This window comes from Dama dama, chromosome 7, assembly GCF_033118175.1.
Source record: "Dama dama isolate Ldn47 chromosome 7, ASM3311817v1, whole genome shotgun sequence".
NCBI classification, from domain to species: Eukaryota; Metazoa; Chordata; class Mammalia; order Artiodactyla; family Cervidae; genus Dama; species Dama dama.
The window spans coordinates 46,926,715-46,947,755 of record NC_083687.1 but is presented as its reverse complement, the minus strand read 5'-3'; the positions used below and the strand labels follow the sequence as shown (position 1 = coordinate 46,947,755).

The 21,041-nt window shown below is 52.5% G+C and overlaps 1 protein-coding gene across 2 annotated transcripts in view; it reads right to left on the bottom strand.

The window, feature by feature from the left end:
• ELOVL2 (ELOVL fatty acid elongase 2) overlaps positions 1–21,041 on the bottom strand; it is a 50,451-nt gene that overhangs the window by 6,911 nt on the left and 22,499 nt on the right. The window contains exons 2-5 of one of the 2 annotated variants that reach the window (XM_061146218.1): positions 16,397–16,460; positions 7,186–7,373; positions 3,102–3,179; positions 483–654 (exon numbers count right to left, since the gene is read on the bottom strand). In XM_061146218.1, coding sequence (XP_061002201.1) covers positions 483–654; positions 3,102–3,179; positions 7,186–7,373; positions 16,397–16,460 — 502 coding nt within the window. Of the gene's footprint in view, positions 1–482; positions 655–3,101; positions 3,180–7,185; positions 7,374–16,396; positions 16,461–21,041 lie in introns of those variants that run through there. The other variant, XM_061146219.1, reaches the window with a different exon arrangement.

Genomic DNA, 21,041 nt, shown 5'->3' with positions numbered 1-21,041 from the left:
CAAAACCAGTGAATCACACAGCGCCAGGCTAAATACTGTTTCACGAAATTTGTTTTATTCAATATGAGTGCCCTGGGTTGTGATATAATGTAATACTTATTGATGTCTCAGTAAAAAAAAAAAAAAAAAAATTGAAAGCCACTGCTCTGGTGGGTCAGAGGGACGTGATTTTAATTTTTCAGAATGGATAAGCAAGCCCCCGAAATTGACATGACTCAATCTGCACCACAGCCAAGTGGTCGTGACTGGAAGGTGCTGTGTTTCTACCGCCCCAGGGCGTGGGGTAACCTGCTCCAGTGGGGGCACGTGCTTCTGCCGTCAGACGTGTGGTGCGTGGAAGAGAAAACACTTTTAAAATTTATCCTAATGCTCAGATTTTGCCAGGATCAAAGATGAGAAACGAAACGGCCACCAGCAAACGTGTGCTCCCCCGTGTGACGGGCAGGAGACCCGTTACACAGAACCGGCAAACGCATACTTACTTTGCCCACAAGGTATCCAGTTCAGGACGCACCACCAGATGTTAAACATGGAGGCGTGATGGTAGACGTGAAGAAAGGTGATCTGGCTGGTTTTTTTCCGCAACACAAAGAAAATTGTGTCCAGGAACTCTATTAATTTGGAGAAGTAGTACCACCACAACACCCTGGCTACCTGTGTGAGAGGCCAAACAGGACGGAGACAGGGTGAGCCGTGACGCCGCCCGGGGCCGCCTGCCCCTGCGGGCGCCGGGCCATGCTTCACCCGCCCAGCCGCCCGGCTCTCAGACCCGCGAGAACCACCTCACCCGGCCTGTCTGCTGCCGGCTGTTCCTTATTCCCAGCAATCCAGCCCCATCTAGGGAAAGGAATTATTGTATCTTTCCAAAATATTGGGGGGGAGGGGACCAAAAAGTCTGTTCCCCTTCTCTGCTCCACTGTTTTCTTTCCTTTTATTTCTTAAACTTGATCAGTTGTATAGAATTCCTAATAGTATGATTTGGGTGGCTTATTTTTCCTAGGGTTGTTTAAACTTATTTCTCTATCCTCCACATTTTCGGTAAAGAGCAGTGACAGAGGCTTAGTTCGGATTCAGGGTTAGGGTTGGGGGAAGATCACAGTTGGCCCTTGAACAGTGGGGCAGCGATGGTCATGGCACTGACCCCTGCACAGTCCAGAGTCTGTGTATGACTTACAGCCAGCCCCCTCTAGCGTGGTTCCTCCGTGTCGGCTTACAGCACTTTAGTACTGAAGAGAGCCTGTGTATTAAGTGGCCCCGTGTGATTCAAACCCACGTGGTTTAGTGGTCAACTGTACTCCAGGCGTGGGTCTGTGTACTTCCTATGGAATCACATCAAGAGGTACCCAACTTCTGGTCGTCCCACTGACACTAAAATCAACAGAGTTCAGGTGTTAACAGCCTGATCTCATCATCGTGACGCTTCCACTCAACTTTCACACGGTAGTTCCATCATTTACAGATGCCTGCTGTCTGGACCCATTACCCTTCACTAGAAGCTGCAAAATGGTGCTTTTCAAATTCTCTTTATACTTATGTGCATGTTTTTGTCTTTATAGAAATAGCTCTTCCTCTTTAGCCATTTGGAAACTTACATAGCAGGGGAGATGTTGTTAGTCACTCAGTTGTGTCCAACTCTATGACCCCATAGACCATAGCCCTCCAGGCTCCTCTGTCCATGGGATTTCCCAAGCAAGAATACTGGAGTGGGTTGCCATGCCCTTCTCCAGGGGATCTTCCTGACCCAGGGGATCGGGTCTCCTACATTGCAGGCAGGTTCTTTATTGTCTGAGCCACCAGGGAAGCTCTTCCTCTTTAGCTATTTGGAAACTTACATATGAATGGCAGGGTAGATGTTTGATTTTTTTTTTTTTTCCTAGAATTACTTGGTGTCCTAGTAACCTTCAAAAGGTAACAAAGAGGTTTTTTTTTTTAGTGTCATTTTAAACTCTTTTAGTTTTTATAAATTTAATGTGTCAGTATTCCTTCTGATACTCACACTGTCCCACTTCAGCCGTGGGGGTCCCTTTAAGCTGGCCCTTACATCTTCTTGTCGTGACCCCAGCTTCCTGTCACATGATGTCCTGGATTCTTCTCATATATGTATTCCCCCCCACTGAACAGGAATCGGTCAACTCCCTAAGAACACTAGACCCTCCTGGTGGACTCTATTTAGAGAGCATGATCTGGGTGTCACAGCTGGTTTCTCAGAGACTAACTAGACCTCACCTGTGAACAGAGCTAAAAAGCACGTTTTAGAAAGAATAATGTTCACTTTTATATTTCCGATTTAAATCTGTGATTACTGAGTCTTGGTTTCTCTTTTCTATGTTTCGAATATTAGTTGTAATTATATTAACATTATTATGTACTTTATCTTAAACATACCTGTAACAGTCCCACAAAAAGCAATACCAATATTTTTATTAATAAGAGCAGCGCTCCCCCCTTCCAAATTACTGACGGCTATTGAGGTCATCTTGCTCAGGGTGTGCAGTCAAAACACTGTTTAAAGGCACATGAAATAATTCCTTGGGTGGTTATGTCAGCAACTTAATATATGGGTAATTATTTTTTATTTCCAAGATGTGGAGTGAGAGGCTGCCTTGCATTCATTTTTAATTTGCTTTATAATTATGTGAAAATACCTACTGTTTCTGAAAATAAGACAAGGGACATTCAGAGAAGTCCAATTTCCACCTCTATCTATTCTGCCCTGGTCCCCCCACCAAAAGGAAACCATCGTGTTTGCTTATGGTTTTAAAAAGAAACAATGGCAGAATAAACTAAAAGCTAAGATACTCATATTCCTATCATTTACCGCACATGAGGTCCTGTACTGTAAGCACAGTCTGTGGGTTGCTGTTTTCACTGAGCTCCATCCTGGAGATGTTTCTGTATCAGGACAGAGGTCATCCTCATTCCACTTTGCAAAGGGATCCACTGCATGGATGTGCCACAGTTCATTCCGTCTGACCCCCAAGTGAGCACTTCTACCAGGAGGGAGACCCCTTCTTATCTAAGCGCAGCCTCCATCCTCATCTCTGGGAGGAGAAAGCTTTCTCTCTTTTTCAGTGAGAAATGGTTACAAATAGCTGACTCACCCGGATGTCGGCCTCCCCTGCACTGGTCAGATCCTGACACTGTAGGTTGTAGCCTCCTTCCCAACTGGACAGAATAAGCTGCCAAAGAAACAAAGGAGAGGAAATAATCAGTGCAAGAATTTGGATGAAAACTCAACTTCCTATTCATGTTTCTGTTTGGCATCTATTCAAGGTTTGAGTTCTTCCCCAGTTTGAGCTTTACTCGATCCTGTTCCCAAATACACATTATCCAAGGACCTAATTTCTTGCTGCTGAACTGTTATCAGTGGTTAAAATCCTTGGTTAACATAGGATTTACTTCTAACCTTCACAGCCACTAAAAACAGAATTAAGCTATCATATGAGTAACAAAATATTTTTTGTAAGCAATTATCTAATCATATGCTCTACAAATATAGAATTAAATGTAAACAAATGTGAAGAAACTACACTAAAATTTTAGTACTTTATTGGCTTACATATAAATATTTGTCATTTGATCATCCCAATCTTATGAATTACGTATTTATTACCATTTTCCATGAGAAAACCGGGGCTCAGAAACATTCTTAAATCATTTTCTTCATTGTATTTATGCTATGTAGTAATCAGTCATTTGTGTGATTATAACTGATATACATCTGTTTTCCCCATTATGCTCAAAAAAGAAAGCTTCATAAAGTCTGTACCTCCTCCTTTGCTCACTTTTGCATCTACAATTGCTTGTCCAATGCCTGGCACAGAGAAAGTCCTCAATGACTATTTGCTTGTGATCACACGACTATAAAGTAGAATGACGACTGGATTCAGGTCTGCTAATTCCTTGTCTAGTGTTCCTTCGACAGCTGAAGGAAATGAACTTTCTTTGTGGGAAATTCTATAAAAGTTTTCTGCCTTCTTTCCCACTGTTACTAAGAAACTTAAAGTTCAAGACTATAAGGTCTTTGGCTTTGATTAATGTACGATATTATATGTGAAAGCCTGTGATTTTCTGTAGCTTATCAAAAAGGTGTAAACGTACCTACTGTCAAGACAGACAAGGCAGGGAGGGAGGGATGTTAATGAACTGAACACCAAGAAAGAAAGAGAAACTCGAACACTGAGAATGTTTCATGAGTCTTCCATATCCTCATCTGCTGCTCTTCTAACAAAATCACCCCAGTTAACATCGTGATAAGTAAAGATTATCAGGATAAATGAATCCAGGGAAAGTGAGAGAGACCAAACCTTCCTGGTGGGTCTATTACAGATCAAGTCACCCCCAGGTCCCCAGAGCTATCCATGCTGGTTCTCAAATGGGAACCAGTGGGAGGCCCCAGGGAATCCAGGAATATCTAGAAGTGTATGTAAATTTTTTCTGCCTTTTTCAAAATAAAGTTACTTAACTTTGTTCAGAAAGATTAATTAAAAACCTCCACGGTCAGGCTGTGGTTCTGCAGCTCGGGGCTCCACCACCTACCGTGCTTACGTAACAGCAACGCCACAGCAGGAAAGAACAGGCCATGCTCTGCCTGGTCAGCTGTACCCGGGCTGTCCCCTCCCCACCACGCCTCTGCAGACTGCAGAACCAGACAGACTGCATGGCAGAGCAAGCAGCCAGGCTGGGGAGGCTCAGAGCGCCTCACCCCAGACCCCTCCTAATGCCCTGGGCGCGCTGGTTTGCAGGAAGCACCCAACCTGCGTGTTGAAGAGGAAACCAGGCTTTCCAACAGGGCTGTCAGCCTTGAGGAGGTGTGGGCCACCTCGCTCCAGAATATGACTAGAATCCACGCCACGTCCCCACTGCCCAAGTCCACGCCACTGGGGTCTGTGACTGTAGCAGCATCAAGTCTCCCAAGCAGACCCTCTGCCTCCATGCTAGTCCCAACTTGCTGAGTCCATTTTCCAGGTAGAAGATCCCATCACTCCTCCACTGACATCCTCCGATGGCTCCTCCTAAGAACAGTCAAGTTCCTGACGGGGCCCTCAGTGACCTGTCCCCGCCCACCTCGTCTCGCATCACCGGTCCTCTGTCCAGGCTGCTGGGTACACTGCTGCTTCTCGTGGTCCTCGAACACCACCCTGAGCCTGCTGCAGCCTCGAGGCCTCCCCAGATCTTTACCCGCCTGGCCTGCTCGCATCACTGGGCGCAGCTCGGCCATCCCCTCCTCAGAGAGGCCTCCCCAACCCCGCCTGGCCCAGTGCTCCCTCTTGCACTTGGGCCAAGGCTGAGCTCCAGAGCCTGGGACTCGGCCAAACACCGTGCAGGGCCTGCAGGGTGTGTCTGCTGGAATAACATTAGTGGTTTCAGGGCAGCTTCCTGGTCTACGCACACATCTGGCCTGGGTGTAACAGTTTAGCAAGGTTAAGGTAAGCTACCCCTTGACTAGTCTACAAACACAGCCTGTAGTGTAAGGGGGGAGACCTTAAGCCCCGAAAGAGGTTACGGTCAGGAGACTAGGAGGCATTCAGCCACCAGCAGTGATTCTGAACTGAGAGATGGAAGAGTCTGAGAAGAGAAACAGGAGGTGAGTGGGAGCTGAAGCTCACCGTGGAGAATGAGCTCTGTGCGGGGTCTCTCCCTAAAAGAGGCAAACCCCGTACACGCACGTGCCGGCCCCAGCACTGACCTGTCGCTCTCGTTCCTGCCGGGGCCCTGCTGTGGGCTTGTCCTGACCCACAGGACTGACCGTCTCCTGCACTCCCGCGTCTCCGAGAACGGAAACCACCTCTGACCGTGGCTGTGGCCCCTGGGCCGCACGGAGCGGGTGCTCGCTGAGTGCCGGCCCAACAGAACTGACGTCCTGACGCTCACGAGGCAGTGAGGCAGGCCGGACGCCGCGTCTCCGTCTTAAGCTAAGCTGCTGAGTGAGTCCCCCAGGGCCGCGGGTCTCGCACCTCCGACCGAGCAACAGGGCCGCGGGTCTCCTGCCTCCGCCGCCTCCAGCGGGGCTCGCACCTCCGACCGAGCGAGCCCGCCAGGCGGGCCCTGCAGACACACTGCCGCGGAGACCCGCCCCAGGAAAAGTGCTTCTCCCTGCTGCACAGGGACGAATAAGCCCGTAAATGACTCTCTCGCAAGCTCATCCAGTGAACTCAAATTGACCCAGGAGGGAAACTAAAAGTTCCCGTTTTAGACTCAGGTGGCGTGATTTTAGAGCTGTCAGTATGGCCTTCCTGATCCCAAGTTCTGCCACCTGCACTCTGATGCCTCCTATCCCATAATTAGCATTTCAGAACAGGCATTTTAGATGATGGTTATTAACCATTATTAGGATGCTGCATATTAGACCAATTAAACACAGATTAAAAACTCTATGGGTGAGAGAGCCTATGTTTTAGACAAGAATTTATTTTCATTCACAATCCAAGGACCCCAGGAAGGCAGCTATGTGTGTACCACTATTAGCCATTTACAATATATATGAATGAGTTTATCCTAATTTTTCTCCAAAAAGATTCTGTTATGTTTTAGTTCTCTCTCTCTCGAGGTTTATTTAACACTTTAAGATGTTTCTCTTGTATTACAGTAAATAAACTTAGGTTGTATAGGCAGGGCCATCATTACTTGTTCTTTTTCTTGTGAAATTACTCAGGCTTGGCAGATTATAAAGGAATAGGGAAGATATGATGCAATGCGGGCAACTATAGCCAAGCTGGGATGTCACCCCAGGCCTCCGGGAGTTGGTACTCAGGACACACAGTGGCCCAGAGATGCCAGGAGCATCCTTTAAGGGATCTTATGTTTGCATTTCAGTCAAACTAACTGTATTTGATGTTTAATTTTAAAAAATACTGTTACTCAATAGCTGTCCATCCTCAGGCAAACCAGTTTAACTTTTCTAAGCCTCAGTATCATAATCTATGAAAGGAGAAAACAATAATACATGATCTTTAAGCCCACTGAGATCTAAATTGTGACTTTAAATTACAACTAAAGACTGAGGACTAAAGAAATAGGTCTAAATTATAATAAGAAAAATTCAAGTTAGAAATAAAGACTTCCACCCATTTGGGAGGAATAATATTAGATGCTGGAACAGCTTCTTGAGATGTTAAAGATCAGTATTGATAGAAACCATGGAAAGTTCTGGAATGCAGACGTAACTGCTTTGTGGACACTTACCTCTGCCAGCATGTACGCGGAGAGAAGTGTGATTCCAAGATTGTACAAGGTGAGGATGCCCCTGAGGGAAAGAGCAGGTCTGTTCCTCATGCATCTGTTGCCCAGCCATATCAACAGCAGGTATAAGACCGTGAGAGAAAAGGTAGGGAGGTAGGAGTCCAGCATGAACCACCCTCTGACTCGAGGATCTGAAAAGAAACACACAGTGAGATCCCCCAGAGCGCCCTGCGTGCTCAGTGAGGAGACGCCGCGGCGTGAGCTGTGTGTCACAGGTACATGGGGACCGCGGGCCGCCGCGTGAGCTGTGTCACACAGGTACACGGGAACCGCAGGGCGTGTCTCGTGAGCTGTGTGCCACACAGGTACACGGGAACCGCGGGCCACCTCGTGAGCGGTGTGTGTCACACAGGTACACGGGAACTGCGGGCCGCGTCTCGTGAGCTGTGTGTCACACAGGTACACGGGAACCGCGGGCCGCGTCTTCGTGAGCTGTGTGTGCCACACAGGTACACGGGAACCGTGGGCCGCGGCGTGAGCTGTGTGTGTCCCACAGGTACACGGGAACCGCGGGCCGCGGCGTGAGCTGTGTCACACAGGTACACGGGAACCGCAGGGCGTGTCTCGTGAGCTGTGTGCCACACAGGTACACGGGAACCGGCCACCTCGTGAGCGGTGTGTGTCACACAGGTACACGGGGAACCGCGGGCTGCGTCTCGTGAGCTGTGTGTGTCACACAGGTACACGGGGAACCGTGGGCCGTGTCTCGTGAGCTGTGTGTCACACTGGTACACAGGGAACCGCGGGCCGCGTCTCGTGAGCTGTGTGTGTCACACAGGTACACGGGGAACCGCGGGCCATGTCTCATGAGCTGTGTGTCACACAGGTACGTGGGAACCGCGGGCCGCACCTCTTGAGCTGTGTGTCACACAGGTACACAGGAACCGCAGGCCGCGGAGTGAGCTGTGTGTGTCACACAGGTACATGGGGAACCGTGGGCCGCGCCTCTTGAGCTGTGTGTCACACAGGTACACAGGAACCATGGGCCGTGCCTCGTGAGCTGTGTGTCACACAGGTACACGGGGAACCGTGGGGCGTGTCTCGTGAGCTGTGTCACACAGGTACACGGGGAACCGCGGGCCGCATCTCGTGAGCTGTGTGTCACACAGGTACACAGGGAACCGTGGGCCGCGTCTCATGAGCTGTGTGTGTCACACAGGTACACGGGGAACCGCGGGCCGCGGCGTGAGCAAGCTGGATTCCGGTTCCGTTCGGAAGAAGCAACCAGTGGGGCTGAAGTAGTTAAGGAAGGTTCCACGGAGCGAACAGGGCTTAGGCCGAACACTAGTGTCAGTGACAAGTGAGAGAGGTGGGAAGCAACAATTCTCAGGTGTCTAACCGGCAGCGTCTGTGTGTACTCTCAGTAAGTAGCCAGCATGTATATGCTGCCAGCCCATTCACACGGCTCAGAGAGCGCCAGCCCCTGCAGGGGGCCACTGGGCAGTCAGCAGCTGAGTCAGGACGTGAATCCACACCCAGCCCCTGGGTCCCCGCACCTTGCTGCTGCCTCCGCGGAGCAGCTCTGGGAGGCGGGACAGAGCACATGTCCATGCTGCGCCCCAGCTCCTAATACCCGCACTCCCTGGAATCAGCTTAGGATCACTGTGTGGAAACCAGCGGTGGTTAGAGTCCAGCTGGTCCAAACGGGGCGGCGGGGTTATAGGAGGGTGTGGGCAAGAGCCTGGGACGAGCCTTGGAGCTGAGGCTTCAGAATGGAGAACAGGAAACAAACCAAGGACCCAAATCTGATCGTGGACCAAGAGGACTCACAGCCAGGAGGCGAGTGTCCCTCACTCTGGAGAGTGAACATGTCAAAACTGAAAGAAGCTTTTCACGAAGATGGCACCGAAGGCAAAGAAGGAAGCCCCTGCCCCTCCTAAAGCCAAAGCCAAAGCAAAGGCTTTGAGGCCAAGAAACATGTGCTGAAAGGCGTCCACAGCCACAAACAAAGACTCGGACGTCACCCACCTTCCAGCGGCCCGGAACACTGGGGCTCAGGAGGCAGCTCAAACATCCTCGAAGAGCGCCCCCAAGAGAAACAAACTGGACCGCTGTGCCAAGATCAAGCTCCCCCTCCCCACCGAGTCAGCGGTGAAGAGGACAGACGACCACACCACACTGGTGTTCACTGTGGATGTCAAGGCCAGCAAGCACCCAATCCAATAGGCTGTGAAGAAGCTCCATGACACTGACGTGGCTAAGGTCAATACCCTGATCAGGCCTGATGGAGAGAAGAAGGCATACGTTCGACGGGCTCCTGACTATGATGCTTGGATATTGCCAAAATTGGGATCATCTAAACTTGAGAGTTGGACCATAAAGAAAGCTGAGTGCCAAAGAATTGACTCTTTTGAACTGTGGTGTTGCAGAAGACTCTTGAGAGTCCCTTGGACTGCAAGGAGATCCAACCAGTCAATTCTAAAGGCAATCAGTCCTGAATATTCATTGGAAGGACTCATGCTAAAGCTGAAGCTCCAAAACTTTGGCCACCTGATGCAAACAACTGACTCATTTGAAAAGACCCTGATGCTGGGAAAGATTGCAGGCAGGAGCAGGGGATGACAGAGGATGAGATGGTTGGATGCTATCACTGACTCAATGGACATGAATTTGAGCAAGCTCCGGGAGTTGGTAAAGGACAGGGAAGCCTGGCATGCTGCAGTCCATGGGGTCACAAAGAGTCAAGACACAGTTGAGCGACTGAACTGCACTGAAACTGAGTCCAGCTGGCTAATTCCAAATATAAAAGTTTTCACTATTAAAAAAAAAAAAAACAACCTAAAGAAAACACACACAATAGAACTATAAAACAGTCAGTAATTAGAAAATAACTGGAGGCACAGAGTGATTTTTGTTCTCTGTTCTGCTCCTTTCTGTTGTTGTCTAGAGAGAGAAAATGGTTCGGCCCAGAGTTATGAGACCTGCATGCCGACTCTGATCTCTGTAAACAGACCTGTCGGAGCTGGATTCTCCCTTTCCGGGACCCCTCTGGCCCCCAGAGCCCCAGTTCCCCTTCTGCTCCCCGCCACCCCACCCACCCCGGGCTCTCCACACCCCGTGCTGCAGAGCAGTTTCTGTGAGCCAAGTGCCGTCTCGAGCGCTGTCTCATCACTGATGCTGTGAGCTTCTCCCATTTGTGACAGAGCTGAAAGGTAAGGGGAGCATTCATGCAACTGACACATGACCTTTCACACAAGGGGCTCATAACCATCTGTCCTGAGGTCTGCACACCGTGCCACTTTCTAATGTCCACCTCCACATCTAAAGCCTGCGTGTCCTTCAAGGCCCACGTCAAGGGCCACTGCTCTTCCATAACTACAGCTCCTCAGTGTAACAAAATAGCAATCACTTTACAGTTTGCGTGTTATCGTGGCGATAGTGTTTGTGCTAGTCTCTCAGGCGTGTCCAGCTCTTCGCGACCCCATGGGCTGTAGCTTGCCAGGATCCTTTGTTCATGGGATTTCCCAGGCAAGAATACTAGAGTGTTCCCTTCTCCAGGGCGTCTTCTTGACCCAGGATCGAACTCAGGTCTCCTGCATTGCAGGCAGATTCTTTACCATCTGAGCCACCAGGGAAGCCCATATGTACTTTTATTACTATTATTATAATGAACATTTGCTGAGCACTGATTCTGTGCCACACACAGTCCTAAAGCCTTTTATGTGTGTTAACTTAAAATTCTCAAAACAATCTAATGATAAAGGTGATCTTCTTTTGAACAGCGGTATAGAGGTGTCACTGATATATATAGAAAACCCTGCACACTTTTCCTGTGTGCAATCTGATGAGTGTGGACATACGCAAACCCCTGTGCTGCCAACACCAGTCAGGGTGATGGATAAATCCATCCTATAGGTGGAATTATCTCTGGTTTACAATAGAGAAAAACTGAGCAAAAACAGTTAAATAACTTGCACTAAACTCTACTCTGCTTTTGCTTATGGTATTATGGGTTAATCAGTGTCCCCCAGAAAGGTGTGTTCAGGTCCAAACTCCTGGTCTCTATAGATGCGGTCTTACTGAGAAATAGGGTCTTTGCAGACATAAACTGGCTAACAAGAGGCTGTACTGGATGAGGTGGGCCCTGCTCAGGGACCTGTGTCCTGATAAGAAGGGGAGGCACAGGAGAAGAAGGCCACGTGGAGACGGAGGCAGAGACAGGGGCGATGGAGCGATGGAGCTCCCGGGCGGGGGTGGCAACCGGAAAGCCCTGAGCGGGAGGCATGGACAGAGCGCTCCTGGAAGCGCAGGGCAGGCAAGGCTCTGCTGACACCGTGTTTCCAGAACAGGGAGAGAATAAACTGCTGTTGTCTTAAGCCACACAGCCTGTGGGATTTTTGCTACAACAGCCCTGGAAACTAACACACGTGGTTGACTTCCGCGCTTTCTGTCTCATCGAGGCTCTGGTTTCACGGTCTGGCCACGAGGTGAGACTACCTTGTATTTCTACTCAGTCTCACTCATACCTTATAGCTGCTCAGTGTGGAGGTGAAGGAAACAGTCATTAAACGCATGCCAGCCGACAGGTCAGGTCAAGCACGCGATACAGTGCTCGGGGCTGTCACCGTCTGTGTCACAGTCCTGTCCACACTGGCCACGGTTGTCAGGGTGGGGCACAGCTGCTCTAACCAAAAGACGGGAGCGAGCACTTAGAGCTCCATCGTCTTCGGGACCTGAGACATGAACTCTGCGGCGGGGTCAGGTGTCTGCCCAGAAGAATCTCTGGATGCTGCCAATATGGCACGGGTACAGTCGGAAAAGGCCTGGGGACGCCTGTCAGCTCCCCAGGGGACCTGCCGCACGGCTTCGGCCCCGCCACCCCTCCAGGGAGAGGAGGCCTGCCGGCCGGGAGGCTCAGCCTCCTGCCACTGCAGACGTCGCCGATCAGCAGTCAGCTGTCAGCCTCACAGTCTCCTTGCGGCAAAGGAGATTTCCATAAAAGTGACCCAAACTGAGCAAACAACTGCAATCCTGTCCTGTACAACTTGCTCCCCGTCTGCGTAACTGCAGGTGACAGTGACCTTCCTGATGCCAAAGCTCAGACACTGCCTGCTGACTCTCTGGTGGAGACGTCAGGTGCCGGCCGGCCACCCAGGAGCCCCGCGTGCCCGCTGGAGGGTCATGCCCCTGACACTGCCTGCTGCAGCAGTACTGCAGACGGCACGTCCTGCAAAGCGGGCTACAACCAACCGGTGTCCCACCCTGCCCGCCCCACGGCATCATCACAAGGAGAAAATGGAGAACAAAACGAAGACCAAAGACAATGTGAATACACAGATGTATATATTTTAAAGCTCTCTACAATCAGAGTATCATCTCACTAACACTACAGAAGTAGTCACTCGCTCAGGATAATTTCCACAGCCTGTGTCTCTGCATGATTCTATTCAGAGATTCTGAGAAACTGGAAAACCTCATTTCCCTCTCCTCCCACCCCCTGATGCTGAGGAGACAACTTGTAGATTCTCTAGCTTTGTGAACCAGCAAGGCTCAAGGGAAACAAAGCATGCTCTTGAGACTTTCCTCATTTATTTGCAAAACATAGCGTCTAATAGGTTCCTAGGACCGTTAAGACACCCTGGAGATACCAGTCATGGGTCCTGTCCTCATGGAAGAAAGAGCTATTAATCAAGTGCATGAAGGAAATAAACAGAAGCTGAAACAGACCATAATGAGAGGTTTAAGGTTCGCTGCTTTCAAGGGCAGGTCTCCGCCGTCCTGGTGAGGGAGAGGCTATATGAGGAGGGGACGGTGAAGCCGACACCCGATGGTGTGAGAAGGAGCTGACCGCGCTGGGGAGCTGCAGCCTAGGGACGCATTTTACGCTCAGAGGAAGGAAAAGATGTCTAGAGCCTGGGGAGAGTGGCCGGCCGGTACAGGGCTACGTGACCCACAAGGAGCTGGGTTTTATCCTGAGGATGCAGGGAAGACCTGATGAGGTTTAAGCCAGAGGGCTGCACAATATGGCTTAGGCTTTTGCAGTCTTATTGCAGCTGCCACTGAGCAGACGATGAGGACGGGAGGAAGGTCAGCCGCCTCAGGAGGCCCCGCGTGGTCTGAGTGGGCGGTGACGGAGAAACCACCGGGACCGCAGGATGGCCGGGAGCTGGGGAGCCCGAACCCTGGCTCCGGGCAGGGAAAGCACGGCGTGTCTAGAGGGAGTTGATCGGACAGGAAGGGGCACAGACACCGCGTGAGAGGTGGGAGGCGGGTGGTGGAAGGGAGGAGGAGAAGCAGGCTCGGAGGGAAAGGACTGCCACCAGGGCAGCCGCAGAGGGACCGGAGGCAGGTGGCACCGCGCTGTGTTCCCGCCCCCAGCAGAGGCTGGAGGGCGAGAGGCGGGGGCCTGTGGGGCGGGGGCGGGGCCCGGGGGAGGGGGCAGGTCTCTGAGGGGAGGTGGGGGCCCCGGGGGGAGGGGGGCAGGTCTCTGAGGGGAGGTGGGGGCCCCGGGGGAGGGGCGGCAGGTCTCTGAGGGGAGGTGGGGGCGGGGCCCGGGGGAGGGGGCAGGTCTCTGAGGGGAGGTGGGGGCCCCGGGGGAGGGGCGGCAGGTCTCTGAGGGGAGGTGGGGGCGGGGCCCGGGGGAGGGGGCAGGTCTCTGAGGGGAGGTGGGGGCCCCGGGGGGAGGGATCAGGTCTCTGAGGGGAGGTGGGGGCCCCGGGGGAGGGGCGGCAGGTCTCTCAGGGGAGGTGGGGCCCCGGGGGAGGGGGGCAGGTCTCTGAGGGGAGGTGGGGGCCCCGGGGGGAGGGGGGCAGGTCTCTGAGGGGAGGTGGGGGCCCCGGGGGAGGGGGGCAGGTCTCTGAGGGGAGGTGGGGGCCCCGGGGGAGCGGGGCAGGTCTCTGAGGGGAGTGGGGCCCCGGGGGGAGGGATCAGGTCTCTGAGGGGAGGTGGGGGCCCCGGGGGAGGGGCGGCAGGTCTCTCAGGGGAGGTGGGGCCCCGGGGGAGGGGGGCAGGTCTCTGAGGGGAGGTGGGGGCCCCGGGGGGAGGGGGGCAGGTCTCTGAGGGGAGGTGGGGGCCCCGGGGGAGGGGGGCAGGTCTCTGAGGGGAGGTGGGGGCCCCGGGGGAGGGGGGCAGGTCTCTGAGGGGAGGTGGGGGCCCCGGGGGAGCGGGGCAGGTCTCTGAGGGGAGGTGGGGGCCCCGGGGGAGGGGGGCAGGTCTCTCAGGGGAGGTGGGGGCCCCGGGGGAGGGGCGGCAGGTCTCTCAGGGGAGGTGGGGCCCCGGGGGAGGGGGGCAGGTCTCTGAGGGGAGGTGGGGGCCCCGGGGGAGGGGGGCAGGTCTCTGAGGGGAGGTGGGGGCCCCGGGGGAGGGGGGGCAGGTCTCTGAGGGGAGGTGGGGGCCCCGGGGGAGGGGGGCAGGTCTCTCAGGGGAGGTGGGGGCCCCGGGGGAGGGGCGGCAGGTCTCTGAGGGGAGGTGGGGCCCCGGGGGAGGGGCGGCAGGTCTCTCAGGGGAGGTGGGGCCCCGGGGGAGGGGGGCAGGTCTCTCAGGGGAGGTGGGGGCCCCGGGGGAGGGGGGCAGGTCTCTGAGGGGAGGTGGGGGCCCCGGGGGAGGGGGGCAGGTCTCTGAGGGGAGGTGGGGGCCCCGGGGGAGGGGCGGCAGGTCTCTCAGGGGAGGTGGGGCCCCGGGGGAGGGGGGCAGGTCTCTGAGGGGAGGTGGGGGCCCCGGGTGGAGGGGGGCAGGTCTCTCAGGGGAGGTGGGGGCCCCGGGGGAGGGGGGCAGGTCTCTCAGGGGAGGTGGGGGCCCCGGGGGAGGGGCGGCAGGTCTCTCAGGGGAGGTGGGGCCCCGGGGGAGGGGGTCAGCGCTCTGAGGGGAGGTAGGGGCCCCGGGGGGAGGGGGGCAGGTCTCTCAGGGGAGGTGGGGGCCCCGGGGGAGGGGCGGCAGGTCTCTCAGGGGAGGTGGGGCCCCGGGGGAGGGGCGGCAGGTCTCTCAGGGGAGGTGGGCAGGTCTCTCAGGGGAGGTGGGGTTCCCGGGGGAGGGGGGCAGGTCTCTGAGGGGAGGTGGGGTTCCCGGGGGAGGGGGGCAGGTCTCTGAGGGGAGGTGGGGGCCCCGGGGGAGGGGGGCAGGTCTCTGAGGGGAGGTGGGGGCGGGGCCCGGGGGAGGGGGGCAGGTCTCTGAGGGGACGTGGGGGCCCCGGGGGGAGGGGCGGCAGATCTCTCAGGGGAGGTGGGCAGGTCTCTCAGGGGAGGTGGGGTTCCCGGGGGAGGGGGGCAGGTCTCTGAGGGGAGGTGGGGTTCCCGGGGGAGGGGGGCAGGTCTCTGAGGGGAGGTGGGGGCCCCGGGGGAGGGGGGCAGGTCTCTGAGGGGAGGTGGGGGCCCCGCGGGAGGGGGGCAGGTCTCTGAGGGGAGGTGGGGGCCCCGGGGGAGGGGCAGGTCTCTCAGGGGAGGTGGGGGTAGGGGCCCCGGGGGAGGGGGGCAGGTCTCTAAGGGGAGGTGGGGGCCCTGGGGGAGGGGGGCAGGTCTCTCAGGGGAGGTGGGGCCCCGGGGGAGGGGGGCAGGTCTCTGAGGGGAGGTGGGGATGGGGGCCCCGGGGGAGGGGGGCAGGTCTCTGAGGGGAGGTGGGGGCCCCGGGGGGAGGGGCGGCAGGTCTCTCAGGGGAGGTGGGCAGGTCTCTGAGGGGAGGTGGGGGCGGGGCCCGCGGGAGGGGGGCAGGTCTCTGAGGGGAGGTGGGGGCCCCGGGGGAGGGGGGCAGGTCTCTGAGGGGAGGTGGGGGCCCCGGGGGAGGGGCGGCAGGTCTCTCAGGGGAGGTGGGGCCCCGGGGGAGGGGCGGCAGGTCTCTCAGGGGAGGTGGGGCCCCGGGGGAGGGGCGGCAGGTCTCTCAGGGGAGGTGGGGCCCCGGGGGAGGGGCGGCAGGTCTCTCAGGGGAGGTGGGGCCCCGGGGGAGGGGCGGCAGGTCTCTCAGGGGAGGTGGGGCCCCGGGGGAGGGGCGGCAGGTCTCTCAGGGGAGGTGGGGCCCCGGGGGAGGGGCGGCAGGTCTCTCAGGGGAGGTGGGCGCCCCGGGGGAGGGGGGCAGGTCTCTGAGGGGAGGTGGGGGCCCCGGGGGAGGGGCAGCAGGTCTCTCAGGGGGAGGCGCCGGACTGTTCACAGGACACTGGGAAGGGCGCCATCCTCTTCTCTAACTAGATGGTGTTCCTTCCATATTGAGTTCTCAAGTTCTCACTCACCCCGAGGTCCAAACATATTGTCCAAAAAAGCATTGACTTCATCATCAAAGGCCTTTAGATGCTCCTGAAAAGACAAAGGAAAAATGATTTAAGCAGAGCTTCTGGAATCTCTCAAAATGTACCACTGCCAACAACGCACGGTTGACAGAATCTCCAAGGGTCCTGGCCTTGGGGACTTTTGACTGCAGAGATTTACGGGAGGTGGACCAGGGATGCGGCCTCACCAACACCAGCCTGTAAGGACTGGGAAGGAAACCATTTCTCTTTCCATTTCTTAGGTAAGAGGAGTCCTGGAGGAAAATTTGGAACCTTCAAACATTAAGGGTGACTGACCGTCCCATCTCCCTTGAAGATGCTTAGAGAGGTAGAAGCTTCTTCACTAACAACTCCTACCGTTGCAGTTCCCGGGCTGTGTGCAAACAACATGGAAGTCTACACCCGCAGGACACACACAATATCTGTGTGCAAGCCACAGGGACAGTCTACACCCGAAGGACAAACATAACGTCTGTATGCAAGCCCAAGGAGAGTCTACACCCGCAGGACGCACATAATGTCTGTGTGCAAGCCACAGGGAGAGTCTACACCTGCAGGACACAGGTAATGTCTGTGTGCAAGCCAGAGAGTCTACACCTGCAGGACACAGGTAATGTCTGTGTCAAGCCACAGGGAAAGTCTACACCTGTAGGATATATGAAATGTCTGTGGGCAAGCCACAGGGAGAGTCTACACCCGCAGGACACAACATAGTATTAAAGAAAAATTCAGCTGAACTGTATTTCACAAAGCTAAATGTAAAACCACAAAGATAACTTGTTTTTCAAGGAAGGAAATTAGGTACTATGGTTTCTTTCCCCATTGTCTTTATGTTTTTTCAAAACATTTTCAGTAAATCATCCATTACACTATTACAGCTGGAGAAGGAAATGGCAACGCACTCCAGTACTCTTGCCTGGAAATTTCCATGGACAGAGAAGCCTGGTAGGCTACAATCGGTGGGGTCAAAAAGAGTTGGACACGACTGAGCGACTTTACTTACTTACTTACTATTACAGTAGATAGTCCCACTGGGGTACCCCAAATTAATTACCGCCACTTTAGTGGGTTCAGGGTGGGCCTGGAGAGTTTCTGCTAAGCATCTGATGGTTGATAAACTGGCTGCTGGCTCCTCTTCACACTGAGTGCCATCATGCCGCTCAGAATACTTGCTCAGGTGTTCCCTTCCCCTTCTGCTAAGGTCTGGGCACCTCCTTCAGGAAAGGTAGGAAGAGATGAACACTGCACAGTATTCCTAGGAAAGGGAACTCTGGCAAGGATTTCAGGCGAGTGGACTGGTCTCTGAAAACAAGTGAGTTTCCTGGATGGTTGTCAGGAAGTTCACACAGAACATTCTCCATAATCAACAGCTAGCGTGCTGTCAAACGCATTTTATTCTCAAAGAAAATGTAAGTGTCAAAGAGAAGAACGGAGTTACTGGCTGGCATCAGAAAAGAAGATGTGCCTGTTGGTGATCAGCACTGACTGCATCTGTCCCCCATTCATGACATTGATTTAGAGGGAACTTCAAGGAAACGGAGGTCTCTGGGAACCTCAGGCAGCTTGGGGAGGAGGATGAGGATGAAAGACGAGCATTTATTAGCACCCACGACTTGCTGACCGGTGAATTAGGATGTTTATTATTTCACCATATCTCTATGGAAAGTATATAGACTAAACTGGGCTTCCCAATCTATAGATTCAATGCAATCCCTATTAAGCTACCAACAGTATTTTTCACAGAACTAGAACAAATAATTTCTCAATTTGTATGGAAATACAAAAAACCTCAAATAGCCAAAGCAATCTTGAGAAAGAAGAATGGAACTGGAGGAATCAACCTGCCGGACTTCAGACTATACTACAAAGCCACAGTCATCAAGACAGTATGGTACTGGCACAAAGACAGAAATATAGATCAATGGAACAGAATAGAAAGCCCAGAGATAAATCCACGAACCTATGGACACCTTATCTTCGACAAAGGAGGCAAGGATATACAATGGAAAAAAGACAACCTCTTTAACAAGTGGTGCTGGGAAAACTGGTCAACCACTTGTAAAAGAATGAAACTAGAACACTTTCTAACACCATACACAAAAATAAACTCAAAATGGATTAAAGATCTAAATGTAAGACCAGAAACTATAAAACTCCTAGAAGAGAACATAGGCAAAACACTCTCTGACATAAATCACAGCAGGATCCTCTATGACCCACCTCCCAGAATATTGGAAATAAAAGCAAAAATAAATAAATGGGACCTAATGAAACCTAAAAGCTTTTGCACAACAAAGGAAACTATAAGCAAGGTGAAAAGACAGCCCTCAGATTGGGAGAAAATAATAGCGAATGAAGCAACAGACAAAGGATTAATCTCAAAAATATACAAGCAACTCCTGCAGCTCAATTCCAGAAAAATAAATGACCCAATCAAAAAATGGGCCAAAGAACTAAACAGACATTTCTCCAAAGAAGACATACAGATGGCTAACAAACACATGAAAAGATGCTCAACATCACTCATTATTAGAGAAATGCAAATCAAAACCACAATGAGGTACCATTATACGCCAGTCAGGATGGCTGCTATCTAAAAGGCTACAAGCAATAAATGCTGGAGAGGGTGTGGAGAAAAGGGAACCCTCTTACACTGTTGGTGGGAATGCAAACTAGTACAGCCACTATGGAGAACAGTGTGGAGATTTCTTAAAAAACTGGAAATAGAACTGCCATATGACCCAGCAATAACACTTCTGGGCATACACACTGAGGAAACCAGATCTGAAAGAGACACGTGCACCCAAATGTTCATCGCAGCACTGTTTATAATAGCCAGGACATGGAAGCAACCTAGATGCCCATCAGCAGATGAATGGATAAGGAAGCTGTGGTACATATACACCATGGAATATTACTCAGCCATTAAAAAGAATTCATTTGAATCAGTTCTAATGAGATGGATGAAACTGGAGCCCATTATACAGAGTGAAGTAAGCCAGAAAGATAAAGACCATTACAGCATACTAACACATATATATGGAATTTAGAAAGATGGTAATGAAAACCCTATATGCAAAACAGAAAAAGAGACACAGATGTACAGAACAGACTTTTGGACTCTGTGGGAGAAGGCGAGGGTGGGATGTTTCAAGAGAACAGCATCAAAACATGTATATTATCTATAGTGAAACAGATCACCAGCCCAGGTTGGATGCATGAGACAAGTGCTCGGGCCTGGTGCACTGGGAAGACCCAGAGGGATTGGGTAGAGAGAGAGGTGGGAGGGGGGATCAGGATGGGGAATACGTGTAAATCCATGGCTGATTCATATCAATGTATGACAAGACCCACTGTGGTATTGTAAAGTGATTAGCCTCCAACTAATAAAAATAAATGAAAAAAAATAAAAATAAAAAAATAAAATGAACTGGGCTTCCCTGGTGGCTCAGTAGGAGAGAGTCCGTCTGCTAATGCAGGAGACGTGGGTTTGATCCCTGGTCCGGAAAGATCCCACATGCTGCGGAGCAACTAAGCCCGTGAGCCACAGCTACTGAGCCCGTGCCCTGAGCCTCGAGCCCCGTGCTCTGCAATGGGAAGACGCCTCAATGAGAAGCCCGTGCGCCACAACTACAGAGTAGCCCCCTCTTGCACCAATGAGAGACAAGCCCGCGCAGCAATGAAGACCCAGCGCAGCCAAAAGTATATAAATAGATAAATTAGGGGGGAAAAAAAAAACCTATCTGAACTAAACCAACTTTGGAAGATTTTAAATAGTGCTTTTATCTTTGGTTTCCATGAGGGACATCCTGGGAGACCTCCAGGTTGGAGAAAGGTCAGTTACCCCAACATCTCGAAGTGAAACGGTTTTATTTGTGCTGCTGTCCGAATAGGGCAGACCTGTCTGGAGGCCTCTCATTCCCAAGCAAAGAACATTAACCTCGCTGATGTACCCACCCTCACGACAAACACAAAATCTTCCCCATTGCCACATCCACCCACAGTGTTTAAACTGTCCCCGTCTGTTTGCTAGCGTTCAAAATCCATCTTCCAACATCAGCAGACCTAACACAATGCCAACAGTCACAAGGCTTGTATTCTATTATCTTTCAGAAATTCAGTCACAGTGGAGGAAAACAGAAACAAAAGAAAAGTTAAGAGGAGAAGATAGGAACAGAAAACAGAATAAAAGATAAATATGAATGAATCCTTTCAGTCATTAACTTCCTGATTTATTAACCAATTTTCTGGACATTACCGTGTATCAGCAGCATGTTAGATGCTGACATATGAAGTCAAATGAGGCATGGCCCTTATCGTCATATAGGATAACAGACAAGTAATCGGTAATTAGGGGTCAGTTTCTTAAGTAGGACAGGAAGGGTTAACAGCAATGTGTTCTAAGAACCATGAGAAAGGAAATACTATCCAGCCATGAAAAAAAAGTCCTTGAGTATATTGTTCATAATTAAATGACTAAAAAAGGAAAGAAGGTTGTTTCCCAAGGGGGGGGAAAAAAAAAAACGTCCTGGGTTTTCCTGGTGGCAAAGAAGGTGGTAAAGAATCCACCTGCCAAGACAGGAGATACGGGTTTGATCTCTGGTCCGGG